The 25500-nt window shown below is 42.7% G+C and overlaps 1 protein-coding gene across 1 annotated transcript in view; it reads left to right on the top strand.

The window, feature by feature from the left end:
• The window catches only part of LOC115168418 (teneurin-2), a gene marked incomplete in the record, with an annotated part of 309391 nt that overhangs the window by 180499 nt on the left and 103392 nt on the right, over positions 1 to 25500 (top strand). The window contains 2 exon segments of the mRNA XM_029723673.1: positions 3406 to 3609; positions 15344 to 15587. Of these exon segments, the coding sequence (XP_029579533.1) occupies positions 3406 to 3609; positions 15344 to 15587 (448 nt within the window).

Below are 25500 nucleotides of genomic sequence, written 5' to 3'. Positions count from 1 at the left end.
GAATTTTGGCCCATTCCTCCTGACAGAGCTGGTGTAACTTAGTCAGGTTTGTAGGCCTCCTTGCTCACACACGCTTTTTCAGTTCTGCCCACAAATGTTCTATAGGATTGAGGTCAGGGCTTTGTGATGGCCACTCCAATACCTTGACTTTGTTGTCCTTAAGCCATTTTGCCACAACTTTGGAAGTTTGCTTGGGGTCATTGTCCATTTGGAAGACCCATTTGCGACCAAGCTTTAACTTCCTGACTGATGTCTTAAGATGTTGCTTCAATATATACACATCATTTTCTTCCTCATGATGCCATCTATTTTGTGAATTGCACCAGTCTCTCCTGCAGCAAAGCACCCCCACAACATGATGCTGCCACCCCCGTGCTTCACGGTTGGGATGGTGTTCTTCGGCTTGCAAGCCTCCCCCTTTTTCCTCCAAACATAACAATTTTCATTATGGCCAAACAGTACTATTTTTGTTTCATCAGACGAGACGACATTTCTCCAAAAAGTTCAATCTTTGTCCCCATGTGCAGTTGCAAACCGTAGTCTGGCTTTTTTTATGGTGGTTCTGGAGCAGTGGCTTCTTCTGGGATTGATTTTCAGTTTTCGCACCAAAGTACGTTCATCTCTAGGAGACAGAACGCGTCTCCTTCCTGAGCGGTGTGACGACTGCGTGGTCCCATGGTGTTTATACTTGCGTACTATTGTTTGTACCGACGAACATGTTACCTTCAGGCGTTTGGAAATTGCTCCCAAGGATGAACCAGACTTGTGGAGGTCTACAATTATTTTTCTGAGGTCTTGGCTGATTTCTTTTGATATTCCCATGATGTCAAGCAAAAGGCCACTGAGTTTGAAGGTAAGCCTTGAAATACATCCACAGGTACACCTTCAATTGACTTAAATGATGTCAATTAGCCTATCAGAAGCTTCTAAAGCCATGACATCATTTTCTGGAATTTTCCAAGCAGTTTAATGGCACAGTCAACTTAAACTTCTGACCCACTGGAATTGTTATACAGTGAATTATAAGTGAAACAATCTGTCTGTAAACAATTTTTGGAAAAATTACTTGTTTCATGCACAAAGTAGATGTCCTAACCGACTTGCCAAAACTATAGTTTGTTTACAAGAAATGTGTGAAGTGGTTGAAAAACGAGTTTTAATGACTCCAACCTAAGTGTATGTAAACTTCTGACTTCAACTGTGTGTATATATATATATATATATATATATATATATATATATATATATATATATATAAAATCTCTTAATCTCTTTCTCTCTCTATCTCTCTTCTCTTATTCTCTGTTTCTGTAGGACAGTTAGTTATTGCAGTGTATCATTGTCAGTGTGTGAGATTCAGAAGAAAATAAATGATCAATGCAATGCTGTGGTGAATACTGAAAACCATAGAGCACAATAACAACAACAATAACAACACAAGATCAATGCTGAGCAGTTCTGCTTTCATGTGGATCTCAGTGTCCTTACTGTGAGACAACTGCATTCCTACGGACAGAGAGGGAGAGAGTGAGAAAGAGAGAGAGAGAGGGTGAGGATAGAATGAGTTCTGCTATCTGTTCTTTTGTTCCTCAAGGTCTCTGGGTTCTCTTTCCGTCTATCTCTCGCCTTCGCTCTTGTACAAAAGGAGATAGAGAGTAGTGAGTGAGATGAAAGTAAATGGATGGTTACTTTCCAGAGAGTGTAAGGCCACAAGAGAACGTCATGTACTCTACCTTTCCTACTTACCACATTAACTCTTCAAATGCATGCAGTCAGGAGACTTTCATTCTATTTCCTCATATCCGTCTCCACAATACTTTTCTCTTTTCTCGCTACTTCTTGAAGGTGAAGGACAACGTGTTCTCCTGAGATTCAAAATAATAATAGCTTTATTGACAGGAGTGTTTGAAAAACAATGTCCCTGCTGCTGGCTGGCCCAAGGCTATCATTAAAAACTGGAATGAAATAATACAAAAATAACTGATTATTACAGTCATAAAGGGACAATAATAAAGTGGGTTTAATTAGTAGCCGGTAATGACTCTAGTCCTGCTGTGTCTTTGGACTCGACTAACTGACCTCATTTAACCAGCGTTGTTGATAGTCTGAGCTGTGAATATTACAGAATTATAATTATTCTACATCATGAGATATCTCTATATAGAAACTATTAGATTTCCTTGTCCTTGATTCCAAACCTGTAGAGAATAGACTTGTAAATCCTACTGTCTGTCCTGCCCCTCTCTCTAGTGTAAAGGACCAGCCTCAATATGTCATATCTCCTGTCCCTCTCTCTAGTGTAAAGGACCAGCCTCAATGTGTCATATCTCCTGTCCCTCTCTCTAGTGTAAAGGACCAGCCTCAATGTGTCATATCTCCTGTCCCTCTCTCTAGTGTAAAGGACCAGCCTCAATGTGTCATATCTCCTGTCCCTCTGTCTAGTGTAAAGGACCAGCCTCAATGTGTCCTATCTCCTGTCCCTCTCTCTAGTGTAAAGGACCAGCCTCAATATGTCCTATCTCCTGTCCCTCTCTCTAGTGTAAAGGACCAGCCTCAATGTGTCATATCTCCTGTCCCTCTCTCTAGTGTAAAGGACCAGCCTCAATGTGTCATATCTCCTGTCCCTCTCTCTAGTGTAAAGGACCAGACTCAATGTGTCATATCTCCTGTCCCTCTGTCTAGTGTAAAGGACCAGCCTCAATATGTCCTATCTCCTGTCCCTCTCTCTAGTGTAAAGGACCAGCCTCAATATGTCCTATTTCCTGTCCCTCTGTCTAGTGTAAAGGACCAGCCTCAATGTGTCATATCTCCTGTCCCTCTGTCTAGTGTAAAGGACCAGCCTCAATGTGTCATATCTCCTGTCCCTCTCTCTAGTGTAAAGGACCAGCCTCAATGTGTCATATCTCCTGTCCCTCTCTCTAGTGTAAAGGACCAGTCTCAATGTGCCCAAAGACTCCTCCGTTCCATGGCTCAACTATGTAAAGCTGCTGAGATGGTGTGTGTGTGTGTGTGTGTGTGTGTGTGTGTGTGTGTGTGTGTGTGTGTGTGTGTGTGTGTGTGTGTGTGTGTGTGTGCGTGCGTGCGTGCGTGCGTGCGTGCGTGCGTGCGTGCGTGCGTGCGTGCGTGCGTGCGTGCGTGCGTGCGTGCGTGTGTGTGCTGAGGTGGACACAGCTGGGAACCAAGAATAATGTGACCTTCAGTCATGAAGACCACAAACTCATCAAACCACATTTAGTGTGTGTGTGTGTGTGTGTGTGTGTGTGTGTGTGTGTGGTGTGTGTGCCTCTTTTTAGTGTTCCTCTATCGATCATCAGTCCATCAGTATGTCTAACCCTCTCTCCCTCCTTCCCTCCTTCCCTCTCTCCCTTCTTCCCTCCTTCCTTTTCTCTTTTCTTCATCCTCCAGGTCGCACCATCCCTCCTACGTCCTCCCTCCTCCCCCCCTCTGCCCCTCCCTCTTCATCCCTATGCCCCTCCTCCTCCTCCTCCTCCTCTCCATCATTCAGGGAGTGCCAGGTGCCCCTGCTGGAGAATAACTCCTCCCACTCCCGCCTGGAGCCCCGCCCCCACAATGACTCATACCTGCTCAGACACCAACCCCCCTCCTCCGGTAAGACAGCTGTCAATCACTTCCAACATTCCATCCCTTCATTACTTTTCTCCCTCCCTCCCTCCCTCACTCTTTTCTCCCTCTCTCTCTCTCTCCCTCCCTCCCTCCCTCACTCTTTTCCTCCCTCTCTCCCTCACTCCTTTTCTCCCTCGTCTCTCTGCCTCCCTCCCTATCTCCCTCCCTATCTCCCTCTCTCCCTCGTCTTTCTCCCTCCCTCCCTGTGTGAGAGAACAAGGTTGTGTGAGAGAGAGAGAACGAGGTTGTGAGAGAGAGAGAACGAGGTTGTGTGAGAGAGAGAGAACGAGGTTGTGTGAGAGAGAGAACGAGGTTGTGTGTGAGAGAGAGAACCAGGTTGTGAGAGAGAGAACGAGGTTGTGTGAGAGAGAGAACGAGGTTGTGTGTGAGAGAGAGAACCAGGTTGTGTGAGAGAGAGAGAACCAGGTTGTGAGAGAGAGAACGAGGTTGTGTGAGAGAGAGAACCAGGTTGTGTGAGAGAGAGAACGAGGTTGTGTGAGAGAGAGAACGAGGTTGTGTGAGAGCTGTGACAGACCCAACATTAAGGAAAGCTTTGACTATGTACAGACTCAGTGTTAATTGTTTATCTAACTTTTTTGTTTATGATCTACTTCACTTGCTTTGGCAATGTAACATATGTTTCCCATGCCAATAATGCCAGCTCCTTGAATGCCAGCCAATAATGCCAGCTCCTTGAATTGAAAACAAAGCTGTGTGTGAATGGGAGAAGGTGGTAATAATGGTAAAAGAACGGGGACAGAACCACATGAACTGTAACTGCATTGTATCTTTGTATCATTGTATCATTGTATCATTGTATCTTTGTATCATTGTATCATTGTATCTTTGTATCATCATCCAAACATGCCAATGCACACAGAGTGCATTACTCACACACACCTCGTAAAGTACACCCCTCCCCCCACAAACACACACACACACTCACACACACAGCAACTCTCGACATGTTGAGTCTGGTCTTCACAACACACATCCATCCATCCTCAGCAATTACCCTCTCCATCTCATTCTCTATAGATCTATACACACACACACACACACACACACACACACACACACACACACACACACACACACACACACACACACACACACACAATGTAATCAGCCAGATATATTTAGCAAACTGACTCAGGGAAGAGGGGATAGAGAACAGTCTTAATGGAATTTGTGTTGGAATGCAATCTGTATTTAATGTAGTTATGGTGTGACTGGGATGCAGTATAAATCATCATTAGTACAGACTGGGGGTCCCAGGTTCAACAGCAACCTGATTAGCTGCCTTTTAACGTGATGTAACATCACACAGCTAATGGCTGAGCTGGGACGGAGCTGGGAAACATCAGTCACTGTGGAGGAGTTACCTACCTTACACTGGTGGAGAGACACATCAATCACTATGGAGGAGGAGTTACCTACCTTACACTGGTGGAGAGATACATCAATCACTATGGAGGAGGAGTTACCTACCTTACACTGGTAGAGACACACATCAATCACTATGGAGGAGGAGTTACCTACCTTACACTGGTAGAGACACACATCAATCACTATGGAGGAGGAGTTACCTACCTTACACTGGTAGAGACACACATCAATCACTATGGAGGAGGAGTTACCTACCTTACACTGGTAGAGACACACATCAATCACTATGGAGGAGGAGTTACCTACCTTACACTGGTGGAGACACACATCAATCACTATGGAGGAGGAGTTACCTACCTTACACTGGTGGAGAGATACATCAATCACTATGGAGGAGTTACCTACCTTACACTGGTGGAGAGATACATCAATCACTATAGAGGAGGAGGAGTTACCTACCTTACACTGGTAGAGACACACATCAATCACTATGGAGGAGGAGTTACCTACCTTACACTGGTGGAGAGACACATCAATCACTATGGAGGAGGAGTTACCTACCTTACACTGGTAGAGAGACACATCAATCACTATGGAGGAGGAGTTACCTACCTTACACTGGTAGAGAGACACATCAATCACTATGGAGGAGGAGGAGTTACCTACCTTACACTGGTAGAGACACACATCAATCACTATGGAGGAGGAGTTACCTACCTTACACTGGTGGAGAGACACATCAATCACTATGGAGGAGGAGTTATCTACCTTACACTGGTGGAGAGATACATCAATCACTATGGAGGAGGAGTTACCTACCTTACACTGGTAGAGAGATATATCAATCACTATGGAGGAGGAGTTACCTACCTTACACTGGTGGAGACACATATCAATCACTATGGAGGAGTTACCTACCTTACACTGGTGGAGAGATACATCAATCACTATGGAGGAGGAGGAGTTACCTACCTTACACTGGTAGAGACACACATCAATCACTATGGAGGAGGAGTTACCTACCTTACACTGGTGGAGACACACATCAATCACTATGGAGGAGGAGTTACCTACCTTACACTGGTGGAGAGATACATCCATCACTATGGAGGAGGAGTTACCTACCTTACACTGGTGGAGAGATACATCAATCACTATGGAGGAGGAGTTATCTACCTTACACTGGTGGAGAGATACATCAATCACTATGGAGGAGGAGTTATCTACCTTACACTGGTAGAGAGATACATCAATCACTATGGAGGAGGAGTTACCTACCTTACACTGGTGGAGACACACATCAATCACTATGGAGGAGGAGGAGTTACCTACCTTACACTGGTGGAGAGATACATCAATCACTATGGAGGAGGAGTTACCTACCTTACACTGGTGGAGAGACACATCAATCACTATGGAGGAGGAGTTACCTACGGAGAGATACATCAATCACTATGGAGGAGTTACAGATACATCAATCACTATGGAGGAGGAGTTACCTACCTTACACTGGTGGAGAGATACATCAATCACTATGGAGGAGGAGGAGTTACCTACCTTACACTGGTGGAGAGACACATCAATCACTATGGAGGAGGAGTTACCTACCTTACACTGGTGGAGAGATACATCAATCACTATGGAGGAGTTACAGATACATCAATCACTATGGAGGAGGAGGAGTTACCTACCTTACACTGGTAGAGAGACACATCAATCACTATGGAGGAGGAGTTACCTACCTTACACTGGTAGAGAGATACATCAATCACTATGGAGGAGGAGTTACCTACCTTACACTGGTAGAGACACACATCAATCACTATGGAGGAGGAGTTACCTACCTTACACTGGTAGAGAGACACATCAATCACTATGGAGGAGTTACCTACCTTACACTGGTAGAGAGATACATCAATCACTATGGAGGAGGAGTTACCTACCTTACACTGGTAGAGAGATACATCAATCACTATGGAGGAGGAGTTACCTACCTTACACTGGTGGAGACACACATCAATCACTATGGAGGAGTTACCTACCTTACACTGGTAGAGAGATACATCAATCACTATGGAGGAGTTACCTACCTTACACTGGTGGAGAGACACATCAATCACTATGGAGGAGGAGGAGTTACCTACCTTACACTGGTAGAGAGACACATCAATCACTATGGAGGAGTTACCTACCTTACACTGGTAGAGAGATACATCAATCACTATGGAGGAGTTACCTACCTTACACTGGTAGAGAGATACATCAATCACTATGGAGGAGGAGTTACCTACCTTACACTGGTGGAGACACACATCAATCACTATGGAGGTGTTACCTACCTTACACTGGTAGAGACACACATCAATCACTATGGAGGAGGAGTTACCTACCTTACACTGGTAGAGAGACACATCAATCACTATGGAGGAGGAGTTACCTACCTTACACTGGTGGAGAGATACATCAATCACTATGGAGGAGGAGGAGTTACCTACCTTACACTGGTGGAGAGATACATCAATCACTATGGAGGAGGAGTTACCTACCTTACACTGGTGGAGAGACACATCAATCACTATGGAGGAGGAGTTACCTACCTTACACTGGTAGAGAGACACATCATTCACTATGGAGGAGTTACCTACCTTACACTGGTAGAGAGATACATCAATCACTATGGAGGAGGAGGAGTTACCTACCTTACACTGGTAGAGAGACACATCATTCAATATGGAGGAGGAGTTACCTACCTTACACTGGTGGAGAGACACATCAATCACTATGGAGGAGGAGTTACCTACCTTACACTGGTGGAGAGATACATCAATCACTATGGAGGAGGAGGAGTTACCTACCTTACACTGGTAGAGAGATACATCAATCACTATGGAGGAGGAGTTACCTACCTTACACTGGTAGAGAGATACATCAATCACTATGGAGGAGGAGTTACCTACCTTACACTGGTAGAGAGACACATCATTCAATATGGAGGAGGAGTTACCTACCTTACACTGGTAGAGACACACATCAATCACTATGGAGGAGGAGTTACCTACCTTACACTGGTGGAGACACACATCAATCACTATGGAGGAGGAGTTACCTACCTTACACTGGTAGAGAGATACATCAATCACTATGGAGGAGGAGTTACCTACCTTACACTGGTGGAGAGATACATCAATCACTATGGAGGAGTTACAGATACATCAATCACTATGGAGGAGGAGTTACCTACCTTACACTGGTAGAGAGATACATCAATCACTATGGAGGAGGAGTTACCTACCTTACACTGGTGGAGAGACACATCAATCACTATGGAGGAGGAGGAGTTACCTACCTTACACTGGTGGAGACACACATCAATCACTATGGAGGAGGAGTTACCTACCTTACACTGGTGGAGAGACACATCAATCACTATGGAGGAGGAGTTACCTACCTGACACTGGTAGAGAGATACATCAATCACTATGGAGGAGGAGTTACCTACCTTACACTGGTGGAGAGATACATCAATCACTATGGAGGAGTTACAGATACATCAATCACTATGGAGGAGGAGTTACCTACCTTACACTGGTAGAGAGATACATCAATCACTATGGAGGAGGAGGAGTTACCTACCTTACACTGGTGGAGAGATACATCAATCACTATGGAGGAGGAGGAGTTACCTACCTTACACTGGTGGAGAGATACATCAATCACTATGGAGGAGGAGTTACCTACCTTACACTGGTAGAGAGATACATCAATCACTATGGAGGAGGAGTTACCTACCTTACACTGGTAGAGACATACATCAATCACTATGGAGGAGGAGTTACCTACCTTACACTGGTAGAGAGATACATCAATCACTATGGAGGAGGAGGAGTTACCTACCTTACACTGGTAGAGAGATACATCAATCACTATGGAGGAGGAGATACCTACCTTACACTGGTAGAGAGATACATCAATCACTATGGAGGAGGAGTTACCTACCTTACACTGGTAGAGAGATACATCAATCACTATGGAGGAGGAGTTACCTACCTTACACTGGTAGAGAGATACATCAATCACTATGGAGGAGGAGTTACCTACCTTACACTGGTGGAGAGATACATCAATCACTATGGAGGAGTTACAGATACATCAATCACTATGGAGGAGGAGTTACCTACCTTACACTGGTAGAGAGATACATCAATCACTATGGAGGAGGAGTTACCTACCTTACACTGGTAGAGAGACACATCAATCACTATGGAGGAGTTACAGATACATCAATTACCTACCTGACTCTATTGCTGGAGAAGAAATACACTGGGACTGACACTTACACACACTTCACACACGCACACACACGCACACGCACACACAGAGAGAATGGATATACAGTGCATTTGGGAAAGTATTCAGACTCCTTCCCTTATTCCACATTGTGTTATGTTACAGCCTTATTCTAAAATGGATTAAAACATTTGTTCCCCTCATCAATCTACACACATTACCCCATAATGACAAAGTGAAAAGAGGTTTTAAGAAATTTTAGCAAATTTTGTACAAATATTAAAACTGAAATACAGTACCAGTCAAAAGTTTGGACACACCTACTGATTTAAGGGTTTTTCTTTATTTTTACTACTTTATACATTTTGGAATAATAGTGAAGCCATCACAACTATGAAATAACACATATGGAATCATGTAGTAACCAAAAAAGTGTTAAACAAATAAAAATATATTTTATATTTGAGATTCTTCAAAGTAGCCCCCCTTTTCATTGATGGCAGCTTTGCAGACTTTTGGAATTCTCTCAGCCAGCTTCATGAGGTAGTCGCCTGGAATGTACTTCAATTAATACGTCTGCCTTGTTAATTTGTGGAAATTATTTCCTCATTGCATTTGATCCAATCAGTTGTGTTGAGACAAGGTAGGGGTAGTATACAGAAGATAGCCCTATTTGGTAAAAGACCAAGTCCATATTATGGCAAGGACAGCTCAAATAAGCAAAGAGAAACAACAATCCATCTTTACTTTAAGACTTGAAGGTCAGTCAATACGGAAAATGTCAAGAACTTTGAAAGTTGCTTCAAGCGCTATGATAAAACTGTCTGTCACGAGGACCGCCACAGGACAGGAAGACCCAGAGTTACCTCTGCTGCAGAGGATATGTTCATTAGCGTTGCCAGCCTCAGAAATTGCAGTCCAAATAAATTATTCACAGAGTTAAACTATTAGACACATCTTAACATTAACTGTTCAGAGGAGACTGCGTGAATCATGCCTTCATGGTCAAATTGCTCAAAGGAATTACTACAAAAGAACACCAATAAGAAGAAGAAGAGACTTGCTTGGGCCAAGAAACACAAGCAATAGACATTAGACTGGTGGAAATCTGTCCTTTGGTCTGATGAGTCAAAATTTGTGATTTTTGGTTCCAACCGCCATGTCTTTGTGAGACGCAGAGTAGATGAATGGATGATCTCCAAATGAGTGATTCCCACCGTGAAGCATGGAGGAGGAGGTGTGATGTTGTGGGGGTGCTTTGCTGGTGACACTGTCAGTGATTTATTTAGAATTCAAGGCACACTTAACCAGCATAGCTAACACAGCATTCTGCAGCGATACACCATCCCATCTGGTTTGCGCTTAGTGGCACTATCACTTTTTTGGTTACTACATGATTCCATATGTGTTATTTCATAGTTTTGATATCTTCACTATTATTCTACATTGTAGAAAATACTAAAAATAATCCTTTGCTCTGAGACTTGAAATTGAGCTCAGGTGCATCCTGTTTCCATTGATCATCCTTGAGATGTTTCTACAACTTGATTGGAGTCCACCTGTGGTAAATTCAATTGATTGGACATGATTTCGAAAGGCACACACCTGTCTGTATAAGTTCCCACAGTTGACTGCTTGTCAGAGCAAAAACCAAGCCATGAGGTCAAAGGAATTGTCTGTAGTGCTCCGTGACAGGATTGTGTCAAGGCACAGATCTGGGGAAGGGTAACAAAAAATGTCTGCAGCATTGAAGGTCCCCAAGAACACAGTGTCCTCTATCATCTTTAAATGAAAGAAGTTTGGAACCACCAAGACTCTTCCTAGAGCTGGCCGCCCGGCCAAACTGAGCAATCTGGGGAGAAGGGCCTTGGTCAGGGAGGTGACCAAAAACCCTGTGGTCACTCTGACAGAGCTCCAGTGTTCCTCTGTGGAGATAGAAACTTCCAGAAGGACAACCATCTCTGCAGCAATCCACCAATCAGGCCTTTATGGTAGGGTGGCCAGATGGAAGCCAATACTCAGTAAAAGGCACATGACAGCCTGCTTGGAGTTTGCCAAAAGGCACCTAAAGGACTCTCAGACCATGAGAAACAAGATTCTCTGCCATAGTACAGTGCATTCAGAAAGTACTTGAAACCAATATTGAACTCTTTGGCCTGAAAGCCTCATGTCTGGAGGAAACCTGGCACCATCCCTATGGTGAAGCATGGTGGTGGTAGCATCATGCTGTCAGGATGTTTTTGCTCCAGAGTGCTCAGGACCTCCGACTGGGGCAAAGGTTCCCCTTCCAACAGGACAACAACCCTAATCACACAGCCAAGACAACGCAGGAGTGGCTTCGGGACAAGTCTCTGAATGTCCTTGAGTGGCTCAGCCAGAGCCGGACTTGAACCTGATCGAACATCTCTGGAGAGACCTGAAAATAGCTGTGCAGCGACACTCCCCATCCAACCTGACAGAGCTTGAATACAGGTGTGCCAAGCTTGTAGCGTCATTGCCCAAAAAGACTCAAGGCTGTAATCGCTGCCAAAGGTGCCTCAACAAAGTACTAAGTAAAGGGTCTGAATACTTATGTAAATCTGATATTTCAGTTGTTTTTTAAATAAATTTGCTAACATTTCTAAAAACCTGTTTTTACTTTGTCATTTTGGAGTATTGTGTGTAGATTGATGAGGGAAAAAAGTATTTAATACATTTTAGAATGAGGCTAAAACGTAACAAAATATGGAAAAAGTCAAGGGATCTGAGTACTTATGAATGCACTGTACTATGGCACTGTAACATAATAGAGAGCTTGGGGAAGAGAGACACACAGCATATGTACACACCAGAGGAGGCTGTTGGGAGGAGCTATAGGTTACAGGCTCAAATGGTATTAATTCCATTCCAGCCATTACAATGAGCCTGTTCTCCTATAGCTCCTCCCACCAGCCTCTGGTACACACACCCACACACACACCAGCGACCGTAGACACAAACAAGCATAAACACACAGAAGCACACAGACAGACAGACAGACAGACAGACAGACAGACAGACAGACAGACAGACAGACAGACAGACAGACAGACAGACAGACAGACAGACAGACAGACAGACAGACACACCCAGTGTGTGACTTCCTGGGGATTATCTCTGTTGTTAGTTTCTGCATGGCTTGGCCATTCTCATTTCCTGCTCAGCGTCCACTCTACATGACACACACACACACATGCTCATGGTTCCACACACACACACACAAGAACACACACATGCATTTACACACTTGTATTTCTGTTTAGCAAGTGGAAATGGAAAACCAAATGTGGTTCAGGGTTTGGAATTGGGTCTGGCTCAGTGCACCTGCTCCGAACGTTCTCAGACATACATTCTCAGAGAGAGAGAAGATTCTCAGGCCAAATGGAGCGTGTCTGATCGCTCCTAGAAAGAGCTAGCGTTAGCGCTGTGGCTCTGCGGCCCATTCATTATGTATAAGGAGCGATACCTATTTTTAGCGTGAGGGTCACTAGCTCCTTGCCAGGAAGGGAATACACAACTTAATTTCTCTGCTGGGATGAATGTTTAATCACTGTTGTTGTGACAAAGCAAGTGAGCAGTGGTTTCTGTGGAGATTAGTGGGAGTTAAACAGTTACCTCCCTCAGAAGCTGTACATTTACAACAGAAGGAAGACAGAGAGAAAGATAGAACTAGAGAGAGACAGAGGGAGAGAGCGAGAGAGAGAACTCCACTGAGTTGAGCCCTATGCTGATTTATTTTAAACTGCTGAACTACAGCTTTTAGCCTTCACACACACACACACACACACACACACACACACACACACACACACACACACACACACACACACACACCCCGCCAGGCGACTCATTGTGTTGAACCAGAGAAAATGTCAATAAACAGTGTACCCTTCCAGAGCCTGGAAAACAAACTGCTTCCTATGGTTATTACTGCCATGGGCCTAACACACACACTGACACACACACACACACCGATTCACACGTACACAGACAAAGACACTCTGTCACATACACACACACGTACAATGCGAAGTTAATGTGCCATGAAGAGCCCCTGCCTCATTCTGCTGGTGTCTGCATATGTACCCCAGCCTAATGCTTTGGTGTAGCTCTCCAGCAGGCTAACAGGCTAGCATCGCTGTATAAATAATGCTTTGGTGTAGCTCTCCAGCAGGCTAACAGGCTAGCATCGCTGTATAAATAATGCTTTGGTGTAGCTCTCCAGCAGGCTAACAGGCTAACAGGCTAGCATCGCTGTATAAATAATGCTTTGGTGTAGCTCTCCAGCAGGCTAACAGGCTAGCATCGCTGTATAAATAAGGCTTTGGTGTAGCTCTCCAGCAGGATAACAGGCTAGCATCGCTGTATAAATAATGCTTTGGTGTAGCTCTCCAGCAGGCTAACAGGCTAGCATCGCTGTATAAATAATGCTTTGGTGTAGCTCTCCAGCAGGCTAACAGGCTAGCATCACTGTATAAATAATGCTTTGGTGTAGCTCTCCAGCAGGCTAACAGGCTAGCATCGCTGTATAAATAATGCTTTGGTGTAGCTCTCCAGCAGGCTAACAGGCTAGCATCGCTGTAGAATACGGCCCAGTACATCACTGGGGCCAAGCTTCCTGCCATCCAGGGCCAATATAGCAGGCGGTGTCAGAGGAAGGCCCTAAAAGTGGTCAAAGACTCCAGCCACCTTAGTCATAGACTGTTCTCTCTGCTACCGCACAACAAGCGGTGTCCACAGGTGTAGATCTTACCGTGAAATGCTTACTTAAATGCCGTTAACCAACAATGCAGAGTAAGAAAATATTTGCTAAATTAACTGAAGTAAAAAAAGTAACACAATAAAATAATAACAAGGCTATATACAGGGGGTACCGGTACCGAGTCAATGTGCGGGGGTACGGGTTAGTCGAGGTAATTGAGGTAGTATGTACATGTAGGTAGGGGTAAAGTGACTATGAATAGATAATAAACAGCGACTAGCAGCAACATAAAAAAAGGGGGTCAATGCAAATAGTATGGGTAGCCATTTGATTAACTGTTTAGCAGACTTATGGCTGTTGACAAGCCTTTTGAACGTAGACTTGGCGCTCCGGTACCGCTTGCCGTGTGGTAGCAGAGAGTAACTCAACCACACTAAACCACAACCATCAGGACACTGTCTACTTGGAAACTTGAACTCAGAAACCACAAGCTTGCTTTCAAAAACTGGAATTTCTTTTGCTATTGAAAGTTCAGTAGAATTTGAATGAATATTTGTTTTTTAAATATTAATCGAAGGAAAGGGAGCTTTGAAAACTGCTATGCATTTTTATGGGTAGATTTGAGAGGGAAAGGCAGTGTGGTTTGCGAATGTAAATACGAGAATTTATACAGATGGCGGGTGTGTGTTTGTTTGAAATGTAAATAGTAGCATATATCACAAGTTCACAGCTATTAACATTGACTGACCGATGCAGGGGTGTAGAACGAGATAGAAAAGGACTGATGAAAATGGATACGAGTAGATGAAATGGAGGGATGAGATGGGAGGAGGAAAAAAATACAAGGTTTTGGAAATTATATGCATGACTATGAAACCCCATCTACACACACACACACACATACACACAACACACACACCCACACACATACACATACACACACACCGAACCTTTGAGTTGGCAGACAGAGAGTAACATAATGTAAATAAAGGAGAGTATTGCCAGTCTTCAGAAGTGTACAGCAGGGAGATATTAAAGCATGGTGTGTTAGTCCTGCACTTCAGATGACTACAACCATGCCGTCATTCTGAGATTTCATAGCAAAAACAGGTACATTTCAGAAGCCAAGGACATTCATTCTCGTTCAGCTGAAATTTCCATTTCATTCCAAAAAATGTTTACCAAGGCACATCATTTGTGCCCAGAAAGTAAAATAACATGTTACTGGTATTTCTTACTATCACTACTTCTCTTCTCTCTCTTGCCATTCCTGTCTTCTTTCTGAATAACCCTTGTTTTTTTTCTCTCCCTCTCTCTGTCCAGGAGCTCCTAACCACCTCGGTGGGTCCACCCTGCGACCCCCCCTGCCTCCCCCTCACAACCACCAGACCCTTTCCCACCACCACCACCACTCCTCAGCCAACAGCCTGAACAGGAACACCCTGAGAGGGGGTAGGAACACCATCCATGCCCCCCCTCCAGTACCAGGGGATGGGCCCACCTCACCAGAGTCTGTACAGCTACAGGACAGCTGGGTACTGAATAGTAACGTCCCACTGGAAACCAGGTGAGAAACTAGTCCCAGTTAAACACACTGAATAAACACTGCAGACCAGGTGAGAAACAAGTCCCAGTTAAACACACTGAATACACACTACAGACCAGGTGAGAAACTAGTCCCAGTTAAACACACTGAATACACACTACAGACCAGGTGAGAAACTAGTCCCAGTTAAACACACTGAATACACACTACAGACCAGGTGAGAAACTAGTCCCAGTTAAACACACTGAATACACACTGCAGACCAGGTGAGAAACTAGTCCCAGTTAAACACACTGAATACACGCTACAGACCAGGTGAGAAACTAGTCCCAGTTAAACACACTGAATACACACTGCAGACCAGTTGAGAAACTAGTCCCACTTAAACACACTGAATACACACTGCAGACCAGGTGAGAAACTAGTCCCAGTTAAACACACTGAATACACGCTACAGACCAGGTGAGAAACTAGTCCCAGTTAAACACACTGAATACACACTGCAGACCAGTTGAGAAACTAGTCCCAGTTAAACACACTGAATACACACTGCAGACCAGTTGAGAAACTAGTCCCATTTATACAAAAAAAATGACACATTGAAAACACACTGAGAAACTAGTACCCATTCCTACAAACTCTCCACACACCGAATACACACCACACACCAGGTGAGACTAGTGACACAATACTTAAATGCACTTAATACCAGGTGAGACCAGTACCAGAGTGTATTAAATCTCTACTTCATACGGGTACCCTCCAGTACATGTTGACTAGCTGAGACCAGAAGCACCATATCGCCTACCACATACAGTGCTGTCCCTAGTGTGAACCGAAGCTGGAGAGAGAAAAGTAGGTTTATTAACTTCATCCTTATCATGCTGAACACAAAGACTGCTGTGGTTCAATTACAATATGTACAATACCTTGGTGTGTTAGCACTGGGAATACTAAGTACACACACACACACACACACACACACACACACACACACACACACACACACACACAAAGAGCCTCAGAGGAAGCCGTACTGCAGCTCACCGCTCACACACCCGTCTCCTCTGGTCTTGCATGCAGAGACAAAGAGCTGCCCCTCCCCTCTTCTCTGTTCTCTGCTGTAGTTGTGTTTCTCCAGCTGAGCTGAGCTCTGCTCTCTAACTCTGATCCCAGATCAGATCCCCAGAGAGAGAGCACCATGCGGTATTGATGTCTGATCAGCACTAATTCACTAGGACAGGTCCCAAGCCTGTGGTAGAGATGGTTGACGCTGTAACATGCACAGCAAGGAAATGCCAATAAGTGGAGCAGTAACGCTCTAACACACACACACACACACACACACACACACACACACACACACTCACACACATACCAGTGGAGGCTGGTGACTTGAAAAATTCAGAAGGATGGGAGACCCAAAGTATAGGCGCAGAACACACGGAGACGTGAAAGTGTGTTTCACAAATCGTCAAAGAGAAATGATTAAAGGATTTAATAAAGACATGTGTAGTACAATATTATGGGGAATGAGAGGGCTACTTACACAGTGTTGGGAAGGGATCACAGCAGTGATTGAATGAGGGTATGAGGCAGGAGTTGAGGTGTTCAGAGGCTTGACTTCAGTGCACGACAGGATTTGACTGGGAATGCAAAAAACAATGACACAACACATGACACAGTTAGACAAAATAACTAAGAATGAGTTAGTCCAAGTCAGTAGTAAAATCACAGATGTGTAATAATATGATTGTGTTTGTGATTGACTCTACATACAGGAATGAGAGAACATTGACAGGTACACTCAGAGAGCTTGGAGAGGAAACATTCAATGTGCCAGTGGATGAGCAGGCACATGAGACGTGGCTTCAGTTCATGTCAGGAGAGAGTAGACAATGGTAGTGGAGTGGAGTGGTCATCACCTCTTAACCAGGGAACAGGAGGGGACTTAGCTGGAAATACAAATAGCAGAAACATTCCATTACAGCTGCACCATCGTAGGTTTGAACAACACGTTTCTTCATAAAGTCAAATACAGACGGCGCATCTCACCCACTTGACACATCAAAGTAGCCCAAGAAACGTTCCTGAATAAAGCCCTGATCATCCACATACCTGACCATATCTGACAACTGCAAGCTGACTGGTGGCACCATAGGTCCCAGAGTAGTGGGGCCCGGAGTTTTTCCTTATCTGTTAACCTAACCAGGAAAAAACTCTGGACACTATAATGAGATAGTGATTAATAATTTGTAAAAAGGTTTTATAAGGGCTATGATTCGACCAGTCTTTCCTAATCAGGTCACATGGTTTTAAAAAACTCCTGGCCCTGTTCATATGAATTATATTTAGACTAGATTATGAGGGGGATTTCCTCCACCCAGACACAGAGACAACAACTGATAGACAACAGAACTCACAGGGCTGAGCTTGCTTTATGCATGTTGGCATCACGCAGACCTATGCAACTGTAGTGCTTATGAAACATGTACTCACATCTGTCATCACTATTATGTTGATTGATGAATTCCAGTTAATCATTTTGCATTGAAAACGTATAGGCAGCCTAGCCAACCCGATTTTGAATGTAATCCAAATTTGATCACCTTCCCATTTTCTCCTGACATACAAATGGACTATTAATACATAACGTTACCATTAGTTACCCTGACCAGATGGACTATAAATACATAACGTTACCATTAGTTACCCTGACCAGATGGACTATAAATACATAACGTTACCATTAGTTACCCTGACCAGATGGACTATAAATACATAACGTACCATTAGTTACCCTGACCAGATGGACTATAAATACATAACGTTACCATTAGTTACCCTGACCAGATGGACTATAAATACATAACGTTACCATTAGTTACCCTGACCAGATGGACTATAAATACATAACGTTACCATTAGTTACCCTGACCAGATGGACTATAAATACATAACGTTACCATTAGTTACCCTGACCAGATGGACTATAAATACATAACGTTACCATTAGTTACCCTGACCAGATGGACTATAAATACATAACGTTACCATTAGTTACCCTGACCAGATGGACTATAAATACATAACGTTACCATTAGTTACCCTGACCGATGGACTATAAATACATAACGTTACCATTAGTTACCCTGACCAGATGGACTATAAATACATAGCGTTACCAGTTAGTTACCCTGACCAGATGGACTATAATACATAACGTTACCATTAGTTACCCTGACCAGATGGACTATAAATACATAACGTTACCATTAGTTACCCTGACCAGATGGACTATAAATACATAACGTTACCATTAGTTACCCTGACCAGATGGACTATTAATACATAACGTTACCATTAGTTACCCTGACCAGATGGACTATAAATACATAACGTTACCCATTAGTTACCCTGACCAGATGGACTATAAATACATAACGTTACCATTAGTTACCCTGACCAGATGGACTATAAATACATAACGTTACCATTAGTTACCCTGACCAGATGGACTATAAATACATAACGTTACCATTAGTTACCCTGACCAGATGGACTATAAATATATAACGTTACCATTAGTTACCCTGACCAGATGGACTATAAATACATAACGTTACCATTAGTTACCCTGACCAGATGGACTATAAATACATAACGTTACCATTAGTTACCCTGACCAGATGGACTATAAATACATAACGTTACCATTAGTTACCCTGACCAGATGGACTATAAATACATAACGTTACCATTAGTTACCCTGACCAGATGGACTATAAATACATAATGTTACCATTAGTTACCCTGACCAGATGGACTATAAATACATAACGTTACCATTAGTTACCCTGACCAGATGGACTATAAATACATAACGTTACCATTAGTTACCCTGACCAGATGGACTATAAATACATAACGTTACCATTAGTTACCCTGACCAGATGGACTATAAATACATAACGTTACCATTAGTTACCCTGACCAGATGGACTATAAATACATAACGTTACCATTAGTTACCCTGACCAGATGGACTATAATACATAACGTTACCATTAGTTACCCTGACCAGATGGACTATAAATACATAACGTTACCATTAGTTACCCTGACCAGATGGACTATAAATACATAACGTACCATTAGTTACCCTGACCAGATGGACTATAAATACATAACGTTACCATTAGTTACCCTGACCAGATGGACTATAAATACATAATGTTACCATTAGTTACCCTGACCAGATGGACTATAAATACATAACGTTATCATTAGTTACCCTGACCAGATGGACTATAAATACATAACGTTACCATTAGTTACCCTGACCAGATGGACTATAAATACATAACGTTACCATTAGTTACCCTGACCAGATGGACTATAAATACATAACGTTACCATTAGTTACCCTGACCAGATGGACTATAAATACATAACGTTACCATTAGTTACCCTGACCAGATGGACTATAAATACATAACGTTACCATTAGTTACCCTGACCAGATGGACTATAAATACATAACGTTACCATTAGTTACCCTGACCAGATGGACTATAAATACATAACGTTACCATTAGTTACCCTGACCAGATGGACTATAAATACATAACGTTACCATTAGTTACCCTGACCAGATGGACTATAAATACATAACGTTACCATTAGTTACCCTGACCAGATGGACTATAAATATATAACGTTACCATTAGTTACCCTGACCAGATGGACTATAAATACATAACGTTACCATTAGTTACCCTGACCAGATGGACTATAAATACATAGCGTTACCATTAGTTACCCTGACCAGATGGACTATAAATACATAACGTTACCATTAGTTACCCTGACCAGATGGACTATAAATACATAACGTTACCATTAGTTACCCTGACCAGATGGACTATAAATACATAACGTTATCATTAGTTACCCTGACCAGATGGACTATAAATACATAACGTTACCATTAGTTACCCTGACCAGATGGACTATAAATACATAACGTTACCATTAGTTACCCTGACCAGATGGACTATAAATACATAACGTTACCATTAGTTACCCTGACCAGATGGACTATAAATACATAGCGTTACCATTAGTTACCCTGACCAGATGGACTATAAATACATAACGTTACCATTAGTTACCCTGACCAGATGGACTATAAATACATAACGTTACCATTAGTTACCCTGACCAGATGGACTATAAATACATAACGTTACCATTAGTTACCCTGACCAGATGGACTATAATACATAACGTTACCATTAGTTACCCTGACCAGATGGACTATAAATACATAACGTTACCATTAGTTACCCTGACCAGATGGACTATAAATACATAACGTTACCATTAGTTACCCTGACCAGATGGACTATAAATACATACGTTACCATTAGTTACCCATGACCAGATGGACTATAAATACATAACGTTACCATTAGTTACCCTGACCAGATGGACTATAAATACATAACGTTACCATTAGTTACCCTGACCAGATGGACTATAAATCCATAACGTTACCATTAGTTACCCTGACCAGATGGACTAATAAAGTTATCATTCGTTACCCCTGACAGATGGACTATAAATACATAACGTTACCATTAGTTACCCTGACCAGATGGACTATAAATACATAACGTTACCATTAGTTACCCTGACCAGATGGACTATAAATACATAACGTTACCATTAGTACCCTGACCAGATGGACTATAAATACATAGCGTTACCATTAGTTACCCTGACCAGATGGACTATAAATACATAACGTTACCATTAGTTACCCTGACCAGATGGACTATAAATACATAACGTTACCATTAGTTACCCTGACCAGATGGACTATAAATACATAACGTTACCATTAGTTACCCTGACCAGATGGACTATAAATACATAATGTTACCATTAGTTACCCTGACCAGATGGACTATAATACATAGCGTACCATTAGTTACCCTGACCAGATGGACTATAAATACATAACGTTACCATTAGTTACCCTGACCAGATGGACTATAAATACATAACGTTACCATTAGTTACCCTGACCAGATGGACTATAAATACATAACGTTACCATTAGTTACCCTGACCAGATGGACTATAAATACATAACGTTACCATTAGTTACCCTGACCAGATGGACTATAAATACATAACGTTACCATTAGTTACCCTGACCAGATGGACTATAAATACATAGCGTTACCATTAGTTACCCTGACCAGATGGACTATAAATACATAACGTTACCATTAGTTACCCTGACCAGATGGACTATAAATACATAATGTTACCATTAGTTACCCTGACCAGATGGACTATAAATACATAGCGTTACCATTAGTTACCCTGACCAGATGGACTATAAATATATAACGTTACCATTAGTTACCCTGACCAGATGGACTATTAATACATAACGTTACCATTAGTTACCCTGACCAGATGGACTATAAATACATAACGTTACCATTAGTTACCCTGACCAGATGGACTATAAATACATAACGTTACCATTAGTTACCCTGACCAGATGGACTATAAATACATAACGTTACCATTAGTTACCCTGACCAGATGGACTATTAATACATAACGTTACCATTAGTTACCCTGACCAGATGGACTATAAATACATAACGTTACCATTAGTTACCCTGACCAGATGGACTATAAATACATAACGTTACCATTAGTTACCCTGACCAGATGGACTATAAATACATAACGTTACCATTAGTTACCCTGACCAGATGGACTATAAATACATAACGTTACCATTAGTTACCCTGACCAGATGGACTATTAATACATAACGTTACCATTAGTTACCCTGACCAGATGGACTATAAATACATACGTTACCATTAGTTACCCTGACCAGATGGACTATAAATACATAACGTTACCATTAGTTACCCTGACCCAGATGGACTATAAATATATAACGTTACCATTAGTTACCCTGACCAGATGGACTATAAATACATAATGTTACATTAGTTACCCCTGACCAGATGGACTATAAATACATAACGTTACCATTAGTTACCCTGACCAGATGGACTATAAATACATAACGTTACCATTAGTTACCCTGACCAGATGGACTATAAATACATAACGTTACCATTAGTTACCCAAGACCAGATGGACTATAATACAGACGTTACCATTATTTACCCTGACCAGATGGACTATAAATATATAACGTACCATTAGTTACCCTGACCAGATGGACTATAAATAATAACGTTACCATTAGTTACCCTGACCAGATGGACTATAAATACATAGCGTTACCATTAGTTACCCTGACCAGATGGACTATAAATACATAACGTTACCATTAGTTACCCTGACCAGATGGACTATAAATACATAACGTTACCATTAGTTACCCTGACCAGATGGACTATAAATACATAACGTTACCATTAGTTACCCTGACCAGATGGACTATAAATACATAACGTTACCATTAGTTACCCTGACCAGATGGACTATAAATACATAACGTTACCATTAGTTACCCTGACCAGATGGACTATAAATACATAACGTTACCATTAGTTACCCTGACCAGATGGACTATTAATACATAACGTTACCATTAGTTACCCTGACCAGATGGACTATAAATACATAATGTTACCATTAGTTACCCTGACCAGATGGACTATAAATACATAATGTTACCATTAGTTACCCTGACCAGATGGACTATAAATACATAACGTTATCATTAGTTACCCTGACCAGATGGACTATAAATACATAATGTTACCATTAGTTACCCTGACCAGATGGACTATAAATACATAGCGTTACCATTAGTTACCCTGACCAGATGGACTATAAATACATAACGTTACCATTAGTTACCCTGACCAGATGGACTATTAATACATAACGTTACCATTAGTTACCCTGACCAGATGGACTATTAATACATAACGTTACCATTAGTTACCCTGACCAGATGGACTATTAATACATAACGTTACCATTAGTTACCCTGACCAGATGGACTATAAATACATAACGTTACCATTAGTTACCCTGACCAGATGGACAGGGCACATAGGCTGTATGCAGCTGCTCTTATTAGTAGCCTACAGTCGATCAGACTGAAAAATGGTCTCGTTATGATCCCACACAGCATGTGAGATCTCTAATGTTTAGGTGTAGTCTAGGCTGCTGCAACATTTGTGTAGTGAGTCGTGTCCTTTATTAAAAAACAATTATTTCAGGCCCAAAAAACGCAGTGGTGTTGGTAAGCCGCTTGAGAACATCCCTGTTTCTTCTTACTTTCTGGTTGTGTTGCACAGATCGAATATGAAGACCTTGGACGTGATCCCTGCGGCTTTTTCCCAGAAGCTTGAATCTGATCTGGGCAATTACATGCTCCTTGCTTTTGTTTTGCCATTTAGCTGAACGATAGATGTCCTTCAGGTCACTGTACCCACTTTTCCACCAAGGCTCAGACTTTCCAAATAGCAGACATGGCCAGCAATACAGGCGGCTTGGTGAAAGACTCCCTGTTAACCAGCTATACCAGGCTTGGCCAGCAATACAGGCGGCTTGATGAAAGACTCCCTGTTAACCAGCTATACCAGGCATGGCCAGCAATACAGGCGGCTTGGTGAAAGACTCCCTGTTAACCAGCTATACCAGGCTTGGCCAGCAATACAGGCGGCTTGATGAAAGACTCCCTGTTAACCAGCTATACCAGGCTTGGCCAGCAATACAGGCGGCTTGGTGAAAGACTCCCTGTTAACCAGCTATACCAGGCATGGCCAGCAATACAGGCGGCTTGGTGAAAGGCTCCCTGTTAACCAGCTATACCAGGCATGGCCAGCAATACAGGCGGCTTGGTGAAAGACTCCCTGTTAACCAGCTATACCAGGCATGGCCAGCAATACAGGCGGCTTGATGAAAGACTCCCTGTTAACCAGCTATACCAGGCATGGCCAGCAATACAGGCGGCTTGGTGAAAGACTCCCTGTTAACCAGCTATAGCAGGCATGGCCAGCAATACAGGTGGCTTGGTGAAAGACTCCCTGTTAACCAGCTATACTTTTGATACCAGGTGGTATTGAACACCCTCACCTTTTCATCCTTCTTCAAGACACTGATCTCAGGCAGAGGTCGACCCTCGCTTTTAATTCACACCTTTTCTGTGTACCCCAGAAAGGGGTTCTTCAACAAAAAGTCAACAATATCTGCAGTAGTGTTGGCAGCTAAAACTGCACACTCGAGCTGGTAGCTAGCTAGCTACTGCTACTTGCTACTGCAGTTAGCAAGGCAAATTGAAATGAATTGCACTAACTGGACACAAAAATAAAGTTCTAAAACCAAGAAAACAATGTATAATCTATCTCCTCCAGCTCCGGTAATTTGAGGAAACTAATTTGAATTGAATTATATCCAAAAAATGCTCAACTATCACTTTTCGAATCTATCCAATGTCACCAACTCACCAAGCTTCTCAACACATAGAACCCCTCCATACACCCAAACAAGGGCACTGCGTTCATCCACCTCTGGCCTGCTCGCCTCCCTACCTCTGAGGAAGCACAGTTCCCGCTCAGCCCAGTCAAAACTGTTCGCTGCTCTGACACCCCAATGGTGGAACAAGCTCCCTCACGACGCCAGGACAGCGGAGTCAATCACCACCTTCCGGAGACACCTGAAACCCCACCTCTTTAAGGAATACCTGGGATAGGATAAAGTAATCCTTCTAACCCCCCCCCCCCCAAAAGATCTAGATGCACTATTGTAAAGTGGTTGTTCCACTGGATATCATAAGGTGAATGCACCAATTTGTAAGTCGCTCTGGATAAGAGCGTCTGCTAAATGACTTAAATGTAAATGTAAATAATGC

Source organism: Salmo trutta, chromosome 3, assembly GCF_901001165.1.
Source record: "Salmo trutta chromosome 3, fSalTru1.1, whole genome shotgun sequence".
Lineage (NCBI taxonomy): Eukaryota > Metazoa > Chordata > Actinopteri > Salmoniformes > Salmonidae > Salmo > Salmo trutta.
The sequence above is the reverse complement of the archived record's forward strand: the minus strand, read 5'-3'. Positions and strand labels throughout refer to the sequence as shown.